General features: G+C 41.6%; 1 protein-coding gene across 3 annotated transcripts in view; it reads right to left on the bottom strand.

The window, feature by feature from the left end:
* Positions 1-16284, bottom strand: part of LNPEP (leucyl and cystinyl aminopeptidase) — a 102589-nt gene that overhangs the window by 10844 nt on the left and 75461 nt on the right. For 2 of the 3 annotated variants that reach the window (XM_061424456.1, XM_061424457.1), the window contains 4 exons: positions 11219-11402; positions 9483-9639; positions 3649-3833; positions 1605-1766 (listed from right to left, as the gene is read on the bottom strand). In XM_061424456.1, coding sequence (XP_061280440.1) covers positions 1605-1766; positions 3649-3833; positions 9483-9639; positions 11219-11402 — 688 coding nt within the window. Of the gene's footprint in view, positions 1-1604; positions 1767-2059; positions 2271-3648; positions 3834-9482; positions 9640-11218; positions 11403-16284 lie in introns of those variants that run through there. The other variant, XR_009737741.1, reaches the window with a different exon arrangement.

Raw genomic sequence — 16284 nt, 5'->3', positions numbered from 1 at the left:
TGCAATATTTTTAACAGGAAAAAACCCCAACTGCTCATCAAGACATGATGGGCTGGATAAACTATGATAGAGCCATATTATGGAATAATACACAGCTATAAAGAAAAATGGAGTAGGCTTTGCAGCAAATCTCAAGGACTGATCATTCACTAAAAGGAATGTCACAAAACACTGGGCACAGAATAAAGCAGCAAGTGCACAGGCCAGGACTGACAGTGCTAACAGAGGAGGGGATAAGAACAAGACTGAAGGATCGAACAAGAGGTCGTTTTATGTGTTACTCCATTTCTTAGGTACTGTTTAAAGACTTCAGGGTGGAAATTTATCAGCATATTCCTGGTCTAAAACAAAATTATTACTGATTTAAAAACAAAGCCTTTTCTCAGTTTGCTTGGGTCAGAGCCTGGCTACTTACTTTCAAGAAAATGACCATTTACAGTGCATCCTTTGGAAAGTGGGTCTGGGCAGCTGCTGAAGACATCTCGGGGACACTATTATGATTTATCTGAGCAAAACTGTTCAAGCAAAGCAACAAGACCCCAGCGCCTCCGTCCACCCCTTTTCGGGCACTGACTTTCAAGACGCTTCCAGTGTCTCTTGGCGACTCAGAGTGCCTTTCCTTGGTTCTTCCTGTCGGGAGACCTATTCACTGCCCTTCTTTCTCACATGAGCCTTCCATTCCCAGGTCAGTCATCAGTTGAGTAATTAAAGAGTCTGGCAGATTCACATAAAGGTGTAACCTGAAAGCTTTTACGTAGTACCTTTTCCTGAAGTGTCTGCATTTTAAAAGAGACGGCGGGACAGAACCGTGCCTCTGCCCAGAAAGAATGAAGCTAGGCGTGGAATTAAAGACAACGTGCCAAGGGAAGGAAGACATTTTTAAGAAGAAAGCAGGGCTGTGACTCTTGGCACCTCCAGTTCCTTCTGGGCATAGCACTGTGGCCTGTGGGGACAGGTCTGGTCCCTGAGATGAACCCCTGCCTATGGGGTCTCCTCACCACCATGCCCGGGTCAGGCCTTGCCTGTGAGCGAAGAGAGGAAAAGGGGGATCCCCCCCAACCCCCGAGGGTCTCCTCACCACCCTGCCTGGGTCAGGCCTGGCCTGTGAGCGAAGGGAGGAAAAGGGGGATCCCCCCCAACCCCCGAGGGTCTCCTCACCACCCTGCCCGGGTCAGGCCTGGCCTGTGAGCGAAGGGAAGAAAAGGGGGATCCCCCCCCCAACCCCCGAGGGTCTCCTCACCACCCTGCCCGGGTCAGGCCTTGCCTGTGAGCGAAGGGAGGAAAAGGGGGATCCCCCCCAACCCCCGAGGGTCTCCTCACCACCCTGCCCGGGTCAGGCCTTGCCTGTGAGCGAAGGGAGGAAAAGGGGGATCCCCCCCAATCCCCGAGGGTCTCCTCACCACCCTGCCTGGGTCAGGCCTGGCCTGTGAGCGAAGGGAGGAAAAGGGGGATCCCCCCCAACCCCCGAGGGTCTCCTCACCACCCTGCCCGGGTCAGGCCTGGCCTGTGAGCAAAGAGAGGAAAAGGGGATCCCCCCTCCCAAGGGGCTCTGTGGTCTTATGTTTTTGGTTTCCATAGATCATATTCATTTGGTGGCTTCATACCAGTAAAGCTTCCGTACATCCTCTGAGCTGGCAAGAGCTTCGAGTATTTTATTCTTCTCTGCTTCAGAGCCTAGAGAGACGTATTTGCTTAAGAGGAATGACCAGCCTCCCTCAGTTTTTGCTCCAGCTTTGAACACGGTCGTCATGACATCTGTAGGCAGGCTGTAAGACAGGTGGTCTGATATGAGAACAACCAGGAAAAAACACTGAATACAAAGGCAAGAACTGACTAGGGGCAGTGCTCTGGGGGACTGAGCAGGTAATACTAAAGAGTCTTCACTGTATAATTACTTGTCAGGAAAATGATTAATCCCATGGCCGCTCCTTTCCTAGTGATGCGACTAAAAAGCTTATGAATTCAATACAGTAATTAGTTACTGTTCACCCACAAAGAACCAGGCAGGCAACCGGCTGGACGCTGTGAGCAGGGAAGAAGACTCAGACACAGTCACTACCTGCTGGGAGGCTCACGGGCTGTCATCAAGAATAGAACGACAGACGTCGTAACACAGCGCGCTAAGTCCCATGGTAGAAATCTACCAGCAAATGCAGCAGGAGGGGCGAGAGCAGGGGTGGGAGCACAGTCTTCTGTCTTAATAAGATCTCAGAGGGCTTCATCAGGTTACCCCAACACCCTACACCCAAGTCTCCACCTGGTGTTTGAACCTGGAGAAAAGCAATCATCATAAAACACATTTCTACTAACTGCTAATGCCACCTGCTATGTTTTATTCCTAAATTAAAAGATACCTGCTTGATGCCTCAGGCTGTTAGGAGGATGGCTATCAAAAGCCCAGAGAATCAATGTTGTCAAGGACGTGAGGAACTCTTGTACACTGCCGGTAGAAATGGAAAGCAGTAAAGCCCCTCTGGAAAACATTATGGGGATTCTTGTAAAATTAGATATAGAACTACCACATGACCCAGCGATACCACTTCTGGATATGAAAGAAATGAAGCAGGTCTCAAAGAGGTATTTGTACACCTATGTTCACAGCAGCATTATTCACAGGAGCCAGAAGGTGGAAGCAACCTAAATGTCTATCAGTGGATGAAGAGATAAAACAAAATGTGGTATATACATCCAGCGGGTCACTCAGCCTTAAAAAGAAAGGATATTCTGACATTTGCTACAACATGGATGAATCTTGAGGACATTATTAGGTTGTCTATGACCAACCTGGACAACATATTAAAAAGCAGAGACATTACTTTGCCTACAAAGGTCCGTCTAGTCAAAGCTATGGTTTTTCCAGTGGTCATGTATGAATGTGAGAGTTGGACTATAAAGAAAGCTGAATGCTGAAGAATTGATGCTTTCGAACTGTGGTGTTGGAGAAGACTCTTGAGAGTCCCTTGGACTGTAAGGAGATCTAACCAGTCCATTCTAAAGGAAATCAGTCCTGAATTTTCATTGGAAGGACTGATGCTGAATCTGAAACGCCAATAGTTTGGCCACCTGATGCAAAGAACTGACTCTTTGGAAAAGACCCTGATGCAGGGAAAGACTGAAGGCAGGAGGAGAAGGAGATGATAAAGGATGAGATGGTTGGATGGCATCACCGACTCGATGGACATGAGTCTGAGCAAGCTCCGGGAGTTGGTGATGGACAGGGAAGCCTGGGGTCCCAAAGAGTCGGACATGACTGAGTGACTGAACTGAAAGCCAGGCACAAAAAGACACTTTCTGTATGATTTCACTTATATGAGGTACTTAGAGCAGTAAAACTCCTACAGAATCCCTTGGCTGCCAAGGGCTAGGGTGAGGAGAAAATGGGGAGTTTTGCAAGGTGGAAAAGTTCTGTTGATTCGTTGCACAACCATGTGAATACCCTTACACTACTGAACTGCACACTTAAAAATCAGGATACTAAAGTCTATGTGGATTTGAGCACAATTAAAACAACAGTCTGGTTTGAGAATCAGGTACATAGAGTTCACCTACTTAACGCTCGGCTTTATAACCTTTATGATTCAGGACATAAAGATCCTGGATGCACTACATGCTGTGGGGCCCACAAGAGCGAGAGAGAGCACACATCACCTCTGAGTGCCATTGGACGCCATCCAGTCAAAGAAGAGCTTCAGGGCAGCAGCGCTGCAGTTCTCCAGCCTGTGCGCGCAAGCAAAGTCCAGCAAGACCGACCGGAGCTCTCGAGTAGATGGGGTGCCCTCGTCAGTCCAAGTCTGCTGTTGGATTTGGCTTTGAAGCAATTTAAATACCTTGTTCTAGAGAGACAGAACGGATTATAACAGAGTAATAACAATGACGGCAACCGGGAAAATCAGGACAAGAGCTCTTTTTTTCCTACACTTACCCAAAAAAGAAAAAAAAGGGGGAGGGACATAGATATTACTCATTTAAATAACAACTGACATGAAGCTCACATGTCGTTGGGATGAAACCATTCAATATCACTGAGGCTATAGATAAGGTTGCTATAGCCAAGGTGGACTTAATGACATAGGACAGAAAGAATTAATGACTGTGCAGTAGGGAACCTTTCTTCTGTGTATACTCAGCTAGAAGTTGCTTTCCTGCCAAGAAGTATCATCTATAACCACTGCTGGAAGAAAGCTGAAACTTCCTGACCTGTTGACTTTAGCATCCATAAATCCATTAAGCAATGAGAGAAAAATAGAATGTGTAGGTGCTTCAATGTTTCTGAATCCATTTTTAAAGGAATATTTAAAGTATCATCTAGCTTGATGCTCTAACAAGTTAATCTAATCAAATTAAGAAAATGATGCCTACAGGGAAGAAAGGTTGTTTATAGTCATTTTTCCTCCTTCCCCAGCTTTTTATTTGAAAATTTTCAAGCCTGCAGAAAGGCCACAAGAATAGTAAAATGAATAGCCATATGTCAGAGTCACTGTTTTGTTAATACTCTTACATTTGTGTATAACACAAATATACACACACTTGGTTTTTCTGGTTTTAGTTCAACCATATGAAAGCAAGTTACAGATATCATGAGATTCCATTTATAAATAATTTAGCATGCAAGTCTCAGAAATAAGGATATTCTCCTACGTAACCACAATACCTTATCACACTTAAGAAAATTACCAGTTATTCAGTAAAATCATCTACAATTAAAGTCCATTGTTATAATTACCTCTGACTGAGATCTCATTCTTAAATAAGTATTTATGGTATTAAGGCTTCCCTGGTGGCTCAGTGGTAAGGAATCCACCTGCCAACGCAGAGACATGGATTCTACCCCTGGGTCGGGAAGATCCCCTGGAGAAGGAAATGGCAACCCTCTCCAGTATTCTTGGCTGGGAAATCCCATGGACAGAGGAGCCTGGTGGGCTACAGTCCATGGAGTTGAAAAAAAGTTAGACACGACTTAGCTACTAAAACAACAACAACAATGGTTTTAAGAAACCAACAGATCTCTCATTTCTTTTTCATCTCCTCCCATGACAAAAGCATGAAAGCTGTTCATAATGTGTGCAACTATTTCCATACTCCAAGCTGTGCTGGAGGGAAGGAAAAGAGGGCATAGGGAGCTTTAAAAATCATCACGTAAAATATGCATTTGTGAATGTCACCAAAATCCTAATATAAAAATGCTTATAGGTGTTTTTAAGATACCTTTCATGGCAACAAATGAGGAGGATCAAAATGAAGCCAGTTCACAGACGTGCCTCCCGCAGTGTTCTTGGCACAAGCGGGTTTTCTGTCACCGGCACTGGAACTGTCCCACGACCGGTCTTACTTCAAGCACCACAGATGACCGTGTACAGTGCCTCTTAACTGCCCTCCAAACTAGTTCAAACTCTTCACAGAGCATAATGTTCTTCTAGAGTGCCTCTGTCGGTACTTAAAATGAATCCTAGTAGCAAAGTTTTAAATTGCTGAGGCCTTTTTTCTCAGCAGACCTTTCTCTGAGGTCTGAGTAAGTCTCTTGTGGAGCGGACTATGAGAGTGGTTTTGAAAAAAGCCTCCGTATAAGAAGAAGGATGCGAAGTTCGTAATAACAGGTCAACTCCCTTCTGTTTGCTTGTTTCAAAGGCAATGAAACAGCGAACAGATGCCCTGTGGAATGAGCGCAGGCTTGCAGTCACGGGAGGGTGTGAAGTGGTGGGAAAGGCTACTTGCCACGCTGACTGATGGTGCACGGAAGCTAACAGCAGTGTGGGCACCCCTGCAGCGTGCCCGTGACTGCACCGCACACGCTGTCTTCCGCTGGCCTGACCTCAGTGGCATCACGATGCTGCTGCTGCTGCTAAGTCGCTTCAGTTGTACCCGACTCTGTGCGACCCCACAGACACCAGCTCACCAGGCTCCCCCGTCCCTGGGATTCTCCAGGCAAGAACACTGGAGTGGGTTGCCATTTCCTTCTCCAGTGCATGAAAGTGAAAAGTGAAAGTGAAGTCGCTCTGTCGTGTCTGACTCCTCGTGACCCCATAGACGGCAGCCCACCAGGCTCCTCCATCCATGGATTTTCCAGGCAAGAGTACTGGAGTGGGGTGCCGTTGCCTTCTCCGGGCATCATGATGGCATTATGACAAATGAAAGAGTGACAAGCTACTCATAACTGTCAAACAGAAACAAAGTTAGAATGAGACACAAAAAAGAAACCCCCTGTACTTGCAAAACCATTAACAACAACAACAACAACTCAGTGGAGAAAAATGGCAACCACTCTTGAGAGTTTATACTAAAACAAAGAAAGCAGTGGGGAAAACGGCACTTCAAAATACTGGAAGGGAGGGAAACCTCAAGTGATGCTGTAGCCAATTCCTGGGCATTTACTCCTTTGCAGTTATGGGGTGTAACTTTCTTACTTACGGCCCATACCCAAGAGTCAAGGGGAAGTCCCCAAACTGTTGATTTTTAAATATATTTCAGGGGAATTCCCTGGTGGTCCAATGGCTTGGATTCAACACTTTCACTGCCAGACCCCAGATTTGAGCCCCGATTGGGGAACTAAGGTCCGGCAAGCTATGCAGTGCAGCCAAAAAAAAAAAAAAATCAAATGATAACATAAATGACTTTATTTAAAAAATAATAGTTCTGTTTTTAGAAAATTTCAATTATAAATTTCAATTAAAAATTTCAATATTTTGTAAGTAATTCAATATTTCAATTTATTCAATATTTCAATAATTTCAATATTTTTGTAAGTAATCGAGGTTATTTTAATGTTAATAGACCACAGAAAGTGCTTCAAATCATCTTTCCCTTTTATAAGTAAAATTCAACCTGTTTTTTCATTATTCTACATTAATTTTTTGAAATCTAAACCCATTAGGTATCAGAATTCAATCCTCTGATTTCATAAAGTGAAGATGGTAGGGAGAGGGAATAAATTGATGAGTCATACAATGCATGTACATGCAGTAAAATGCAACAACAATGACACAGGATGACTTTAAAAATAAAACAGGGCAGGATGCTGGCCCTTATGTTATTTATTACATTTTGATTTACTGCTTTAATTTTACACTGATGTTCCCAGGAGTTCTTTCTTGGGTCAGCTGAGCTGCTTAAAAGTGAAGTGTCAACTTTTATTACAAAAGGTTTATCCCACCAGTTCCTCATATGTAAAAGAACGAGAGTTATAAGTGATGAAACAGGAATATGGCTGAGATCAGATTTTAGTATCAGATGTGAACAATTTGACACAATTCAAATATGCCTCCAGACTCCAGCCATCACATATTAGAGCAGACATCACAAAATGTGATATATAGGTAATGTGTGTTACACGGGTCTGTGTAGCCTAAATAACAAAATGACCAATAAATGCACACAATGCTCTCAGGACACTAACTTAAAAAATTAATCTGTCATCAGTCTTAATCCCAACTACTACTTGATGATTGGATCCAAGGTCTCAGAAGGTTCTGCCATTCCAATCTCATCTACAGTGGGTCAAATTTCATATCTTGAGAATTTTGATCCTATTCGAATGCCCTAAGATCAGAACAAGAATTTTAGAGACAGAATTTCTTGTTCCTGAATTAAAGCCATCATGACTTTTAACTTTTAACTGTCATAACTTTTAATTCCTCATAACTTTTAACTGTCATGCCAGTCAAGTGCTTGAAGACGTACAATGGTAAAAGGTCTCATAAACACACACTAAGCCTCCTGTTCCGATTCTCTAACCACCAGTCTCACGGACTGGTACGTTCCACCACGTCCTGAGTAAACACATACTTGCCCGGCAAACTGGAAATCATCATTTGAGATGAAGATGCAGAGTTAGCTGAGTGTCACAGCAGGAAGATATTCAAAAGATCTAACTGCTGGAATTGAGTTCAGCATCTGAGCTTTCAGCACATAGCCAGCCTGAATTAACTATCAAATGCCTCCTGACACCAGGCCCTCAACACATTAATAGAGAGAGACAGAAGAGGGACTTATGCCATCATGAAGTTTAGCAAGCCTTCAAACTGTTTTAATTTAAAATATCAGTGTAAAAAAGGGGAAAATATAGCAAGAAGCAGCTTTGATTCTTCCAATAAAAGAGTATCCTCTGATAGATGACAAGCTAGAACACATGAAAATACGGCCTTATAACACAAAGAGGAGGGTCTGGAGTGAAAGCGATCTGGGCCTGAGTCTTCAGCTTCATCATTCACGAGGCAAGTTGACTTTGGAGAAGTCATTCAGTCTCCTCATCTGTGTTAAATGAGGGTAGAAATCTGCTGCTGTGTGCAAGTTAAACAAGGTTATCTGCATTAAGCACTAAGCAGGGTGTGCAGGGTACAGTAAGCGCTGAAGTGCACTTGCTCTTCTATGTTCCACTCACTCATTCAGCCCACATTCACTGAGTGTCACTACGGGCCAGGTCACATTCCAGGCGCTGGTTTTTATTAAGGTTGGAAGTTGAAAGCCTTATGAAATAGAAGAATGACAAAAATCTTGGTAATCAGACGATGCCTCAGAAATCATCTAACTGAAGCATCTCACTTATGGGTAGGGAGCGGGGGTGGCTCCTTGCAGGTCAGATCAGAAACTTGTAAGGAAGGGGTTTTTCAAGCTCTGTATGGCCCCCTGCCCTGTACTCCCTCCCCATCACTGAGAATTACAGGGGATGCACAGTAGGACAGCAGAAAAGAGGATTTTCTTTTTTTAAGGTGCAATCTAGCCCCTTCTTTTTACCAGTGAGGATGCCAAAGTTCTAAAAGACTTATTCTAATTCCTGGTCCATCACCTTTTTCCTGAAAGCTGGCTTTTGCCTGCTCTTTGGAAAACCTGACTGGTTGGCAAAGCAAACCTTGTTGTCTGAATGTGACTCAGAGAATTAGATAAGACAAAGAATTCGTCACTCCTTCTCAAGCTTTTAAATACACAGTGAAAATTTAATACCAAAAGTGTCTAAAATAACAACTGTTAAGACCAGGCAATTGGTTTTAAAAAAGGTAAAACAGTCTCCAAAACCAGTAATGCTTTGCAAAGAAACTTATATTAACCAGCATCACCACCCTTAATAAGACAGTTATCAGTGAGGACCCCCAAAACCGAATAGTCCCAGTACAAACATAGTTGTCATTTTATAATGACCACTAGGAAATGAATGGGGAGCCCTACTTTGCAAAAAGGCCTATTCCAAGCATTTATTATATGAAAATAAACCAAGAGTTGGATAGAGAAATTTTTCTTTTCATGTGACCTCATTTTGACAGCAGTGTCAGAAGTCTATATACTTTGATATTCAGACAAGAATACGTCATGCTAACCCTTTATCAGCTCCTCATGGTGAGAAATGACATGTTGATTCAAAGCTAAGATTTCAGCACCAGGAGAGTGATGAAAATGGAATATAACTGCTTTTTCAGTCTGTGACTGCTGAACGGCACATGAATAACAACAGTAAAGGCAAGCAACAAAGAGAACTTGGCAAAAGGCAGACTTACCACCAGTCTTGAGGCCAGATCCACGTGCCCGAGTTTGTCAAGGAGGTTATAGATGAGTTCTGTCTGCAACAGGGCTTCAGAGATGGGTGCAGTGTAGGTCTCATTTCTAAGATAATCAATCAGATCGAAAGCTCTCTGAAGAGACACCTTGCCTAGGCTAATGGGTAAAAGAACAAAGAAAGTAAATATGCCAGAAAAGTAAATATGCCAAAAAAGTATGCATGCCGAGAGAGAAACTATGGCTAGATGGGGGAGCGGGAATCCTGAAGACCTAAAATTTAAGCTTTGAGTGGTAGGTATCCTATGGCTCCATAGTCTTCAGTGAAGTCAAGTGAAAGTTGCAAAGTGTCTGACTCTTTGCAACCCTGTGGACTGTAGTCTGCCAGGCTCCTCTGTCCATGGAATTATCCAGGCAAGAATACTGGAGTGGGTAGCTGTTCCCTTCTCCAGGGGATCTTTCCAACCCAGGGATCAAACCCAGGTCTCCCGCATTGCAAGCAGATTCTTTAACCATCTGAGCCACCAGAGAAGCCCAATATTCTGTAAAATTAGACTAAATACCTTTGATTAACTTCACGTGTGCAACTCAAGGTTAAAGACGCCTTTCAGGAGAAAGATGAGCAACAGCTCAGTTCTTTGTTCTATAAGTCACCTGTAAACTGCTACCAATTCAGGAAAAGTATCGTAACATTTTAGATGAGAAATGATGAAGCGTGCCAATTTTACTTATCATTAGTTACTTATATTGATCAGATGGCAGAAAGAGGATTTGAATTAGAAAGTAACTTGTTATTTGTATGGGAATTTTGTCAAACTTGTTCAGGCGAGGGCCACTGTGAATTTATAGTGCACACCTTTAAAAAATTAACCACTTGACAGAAATCACAACATCAATGGCTGAGATGGTGTGAGGTCACCATGTAACAGGAAGGTCAAGAGCCGTCAGAAGGAATGCATTTGAGTGTTCCCTGGTGCTTGGGCTTCCTTGTTCCTCGGGCTTCCCTGGTGGCTCAGAGGCTAAAGCATCTGCCCGCAATGTGGGAGACCCGGGTTCGATCCCTGGGTCAGGAAGGTCCCCTGGAGAAGGGAAAGGCTAACTACTCCAGTATTCTGGGCTGGAGAATCCCATGGACAGAGGAGTCTGGTGGGCTAGAGTCCATAGAGTCGCAAAGAGTCAGACACAACCAACCGAGTGACTTCACTTTCTTTCTTTTCTTTGTGTGTCTAGACCCACTGACGACCTAAGTCGGTGATCTTCCTCTTCAGAGGACATTGGTACATGAGGTCACTGCCATTCTGGGCTTGTGTAGCTTGCGGGCAGCTGGGGAGGTGAGTGGTATGCCAGCTCTCAAGACATGTCTCATACCAATACATGAGCACTAAGCTTTACGCTGAAAACACTGGCTTCTTGAAAAGAATTTTCTCGTGAGTAAAGCAAACCCTGAACTTCTGTATCCATTTATTCAGCAAATTTATGTGTCGTGCTTGTCAGTATCTACAGTCTTGAAACATGATTTAAATCTTATTATATAACTGTTCAATATGCTTGTGCTGATGTTTCTAGATAGACAAGGGATATGTCTTCTATCTTCTCAGTTCTCCGAAATGAATTATACCTACCAGGCAATACATGCTAGTTCTTTTCAATTGCTTTTCTTAAATGTCCTTTTCCTCAAGAACACTTATTTCAAAAAAAAAAAAGAAACAAAATTAGACCCAAGCCAAGCATACGCTACCCTGCAAGTTCAAAGATGTTGTTGATGAGGTTGGCTCGATCTTTGTCGCTCAGCACATAAGGATTTATTTTCAGCTGTTTGATCAGCGCTTCCCAGTTGTCATCTGCGTAATGGACAATGTAATAGCCAGTCATGTTGGTGTTGACCTTGATCCACTGCACTTCTTCTGTGAGATTGATGACACCTAACACAGACCACAAAATGAGAGAGAGAGAGGTTAGGCAAAGAAAAGCATTAAATGCATACTGTGTTTCAAAGTTAATATGGTATTATTTTTATATTTAAAAATATTATATTATTATTTTATATATTAATATTATGATATAATAAATAATATAATAATATTATATATTATTATTTTATATTTAAAAATACTTATATTATTTCTACCGAGAAACTAAATGTCTGCCTCCCAGGGCAGTCATGTTCATGTTACCAAAGATCACCACCTATTCACTTAACAAGTCTTTATTTAATGGTAAACAAGGTACATGTGCCTGCTCTCCTGGATCCTACAACCCATCGTGACCAGGTGAGTAGGGTGCCATACACACGTTGTCGATGGAAAAAGAAAAGGTGGCGTTCTGTAGGAGAACAGGGTAGAAGTGCTTCAGCCCTGAGGGAAGGTTAGGAGAGATTTCTTGGGAGAAATGACATCGCCGTTGAGGCTTCAGGATATATAGGTATTGTGAGCCAGGTAAAGAGGGACTCGTAAGTGTTCAAGGCCCAGAGAGAAAGTGTGCATGGCATACGTGCACACAACTGGCTCCCAAGTTCACGCTGGGAGTGTGTGCCGGGTGTGGCGCAGGGCAGACAGTAAGCAAATGATCTATTAGCATATAAAATGTGTTCCCTCTCAGCCTTTTGTCTTTGGTTATGTTAACAGTCTAAGAAAGGACACACGAAGCCATTTTAAAAAGTCACATAATTCAAAGATAGCAAAATAAACATTAGGGAAGGACAGATGTCTCATTAGGCACAAATAAGAAATAATGAGTTAAAATAATAGAAAGCTGATAACGTACTTTGTGAACCCCTACCATTACATTTTAATGCCAACAGAATTGCTAGAAATTTATATGGAATGACTTCAATTAATGTGCGATCAATAAGAAGCTAAAAAAAGGCAACCTTAAAAATATTACTACAAAAGTTGACTGCAACCTTTAAAATTACTAACCAGGAAACGTCCTTTAAAGTTGGCAATGAAGATGTGAATTTAAAACAATAGTTAAGGGTATGCTTCTAAGCATCTTAAGGTTTAATATTTATTAGCCTATAATTCCATGAGCATTACTTTGTTTACTGCTAATCTCTCAGGACCTAGAACAATGTTCCTAGTAGGTACTCAAGAGATATTTGGTGCATTAATGAATGAATAAACAAAACAATTACGTTATGGTAAGTGGTTTCAAACAAATCTAAATAAGGTTTGCAGCTGTTTATGATGTAAGTTTTCTTCCCCACTTTAAAGTGGGGAATACAGTTTTTAAATTAAAAGATAAAAGGGGAGTAAAGAAAAATCAATTAAACTCAAACAATAAAAGCATCATGGGTATATTTCCTACCAAGATTTTTCCTATACACATTTTAACTGAATTAATATTTAATATACTGGATCCATGTACATTATTTCACACATTATATTATGCTGCTTTTTCATATATCAGATTCCATTTCCTGCCATTTTCCCACTGCCTTGATATGCAGGATTCAAAATCTTAAGGATATTTTATTTTGGGACATACCACAGTTTAACCCATCTTCTACTTGGAAATATTTAGGCTGTTTTAAAATTTTTACTATCATAATAATTATATATGAGGGTTTTTAAACATAAAATGCTTTGGAAACACATCTAAACCTTTTAGTACCTGAAATCTAGGACTGATTAACTTCAAAAGCATGAATTATTTAAATTTATCAGATTTTCTTAATACCTTAGTTACTCTAATTCTGAGACTGTCAAAGATTTTTAAGATGTAAAGATTTATGTTCTGATCATGTCTTAACATGACGTATCAGATAATCAGTCTTTTTCATTAAAAAAATTTATACTAATTTGTTTTATTGCTGATATAGCAACAGATGGAATAGATTAATCACATTAATCGGGTTTATTCCTTTTCTAAAGCAGAATACAGTTCTAAGGAACATTTGCATTGGTAAGAGTAGCTGCTCCAAGTGGATATATTTTTAACAAAGCTACGACTAATGAAATTAACTTTATCAGTAGCTAATGCAAAAATATCAACACTCTCTAGGTCACCAAACCATTTCCTACAGGGCTTTTATCAAGAAAGGACCTTGGGAAAAAGAACCAAAGAGCTTCAAATCCCCCTTTCCCAAAACAGGAGGCAAGGAATGATAAGCATGGCAATTTTCCCATTGGATGGAAATAGGAAAATATTGAAATACAGAGTCTCTTGGATGATAAGCAACTCGCTATCTTGTAAACCTAGCCAAGTCCAGATGGCAGAGAGGAGGAACACAGCTGGGAGCGTACTTGAAATTATTACTGTCATTTTGATGACAGAATATGAAGCGGTGCAGCCAACAGCTTAGAGAGGAGAGTTATCATTTAAAGAATCAACATATTAGTCTCTTTCAGGTCTTCTGAATGATTCACAATAGAGGACCTTAAAACCACAGGTATCAAGAAAAAAAAAACCCGCTTTGCACACAAGGGAGGTATCTACATCTTGCAGCTCAAATGTGGATGAAGCTACTCTCATATGTTTTTAATTTATTATAATCATTAACAGATTAACAGTTCAATTTTCACAGTCCATTGAGCAGTAAAAAAAGAGTAACTCCGATGTTAAATGGCAGAAGCCCAGATTAAGTAATCTAATAGTGATTAAAAAAAACACTTGTCAATGAGTTATGAAACTCAACTACTGTTTTATAAAGAAACATTAAAGCACAGAAACAAAAAAAGACATGTTTTTACTACAAAGCTGAAAAATTCCCTGTATGGCTTGCTCCAGAGAGCTAGCATGATACACACGGTTGAACTACATCCCCTCCTGTTCAGAAGCACTCCTCTCTCTCCCATACCCCTCTCTTCCCCTTTGTTTCATCAGGGGTAAAGGCGCGTGATCAGTATCCTATCCTATCACATGCCCTTCCTCGCTTTTTTCAACTGCCTTTCATTTCAGTGCCATGTCCTTTAGTTTCAGAAAAATGTTTATGGTGCAGTGATGTCCTTCTAGAAACATGAATGCTCCAAGGTAGATTTAATATAAAAATGTCCTCTAGCGAAAGAGGTTAGGTTTGAAAATAAAATGGGAGAGAGAGAGAGGTCAGGGTGGGGGAGAGGAAGGAAGAGATGGAACAAGGAGACACTTTGGTGTAATTTCCTCAACAGGTGGTTTAGAAAAACAGTCCCATTTCAGCCCTTCTTATGCACAAAAACTATTAACCATTCAAAATCCGTGGACGTGGGAAAAAAGTGACCAAAATATTGACCACATATAACTTCTACATCTTACTGAACTAAGGGACTAACCCAGAAACCCTGGCATTAGAACTCACGGAAATAGACTACGGATTTAACAGACCACCAAGTTAACACATTGTACCAATGTCATAAGGGCATAAAATAAGCCTCTGTGTCACCGTCTGTGCTACATTTCTTCTGAGAAAAGAGAAGACTAAAATTCAGTGAAACCAAAACTGGCTCTTCACAGGAGCATCAGGAACCAAGAAGACTCAACTGTTCTCAGGGTCAAACACCATTTCTAAGGACAGACATGTGCAGTGCGGACTTTCAAAACCTGAACTGCCAGGAAAGGTAAACAGCACGCCTGAGGAGAGGAAGTGGCCGACACTGCTTTCGTCATACATTGCCTCAGTTCCCCCTCTAGATTAAACTGGCCACATTATAGTGCATGTCACAAATTCTCCTTTACTAAGAATATTTTCAAATGCGGAGAAACAGAAGTTGCCCTTTCACCAAGCTTTGAACGCTCCGCTCCTACAGCTTTTTACAGTGACATTTGAGTCACTCCATTATAAACTAAAATGTATTTATTCAATAAGTTTTTATGTGTCTACAGGGTGCCAGCACTGCAAAAGTGACTTGTGGAACTAAGATATCCACTTTCAATGGGGGGATACATCTCCTGTGGGGACAGATATAACTAAGCGGCTCAGTTGTAAAGAATCTGCCTACCAATGTGGAGACTAGAGTTCCATCCCTGAGTCAGGAAGATCCCCTGAAGAAGGAAATGGCAACCCATTCCAGGATTCTTGCCTCGGAAATCCCACAGACAGAAGAGCCTGGCGGGCTACAGTCCCTGGGGTTGAGAAAGAGTCAGACATGACTTAGGGACTAAACAACCAGAGTATATTAAAAGTAGAAAATATCATTAAAACACATAAGGGAGGCATCTAACCTGTCTTGGGATGAGGGAGTGCCCCTTAGAACAAGCAGTGGATGAGCTGAGATCTGAAGAGTGAATAGGAATTAAACCAGGGAGTCAAAAGAGGCAAGAGTGCTCTTCCAGGACAGAAAACAGCATGTGCAAAGGCCCAGAGACAGGAGGCAGCACAGCGTGCTTGAGCTGCTGATACAATTTTTGTGCAGTGGAAGAAGACAGTGCTTAGAAAGAAAAGGTTACAGCAGGAAAACACGGGCATGACTTTGGGGTCTGACTTAAAAAGCTGACTTACCAACTGAGCCAAAAGAGTAAAAGGCTAATAAAAGCAGATTTCTTATTGTCTGGTTATTTCTGATACCACCAAAAACTTATATACTATTGAGAGGTTTGCAAAATTTCTGTATTGGTCCCTTTCAAAAATACAAGATGGGATTACTTGTTCTCTCTTAGGTCAGAGACCGCTTGCAAGGCCCACTGAAAGTATGAGGTTTTGTTTTTAATCAGAGAAGGCAGCAATTTCTTGCACCTCCAGCTATGCTGTGTTAATCAAAGATATGATGACATCATCAGTTGTGCTTAATGTTTTAAATAATTACTGTAACACTCCAGTTAGACCGAAATGCAACTGGTATGCTCATATAGTTCAATTGGCCTTGTAAGTTATTATCACACAAAAGAAGG

The sequence above is a fragment of the Bos javanicus genome, chromosome 7, assembly GCF_032452875.1.
Source record: "Bos javanicus breed banteng chromosome 7, ARS-OSU_banteng_1.0, whole genome shotgun sequence".
NCBI classification, from domain to species: Eukaryota; Metazoa; Chordata; class Mammalia; order Artiodactyla; family Bovidae; genus Bos; species Bos javanicus.
This window is presented reverse-complemented; position numbering and strand designations above follow the sequence as displayed.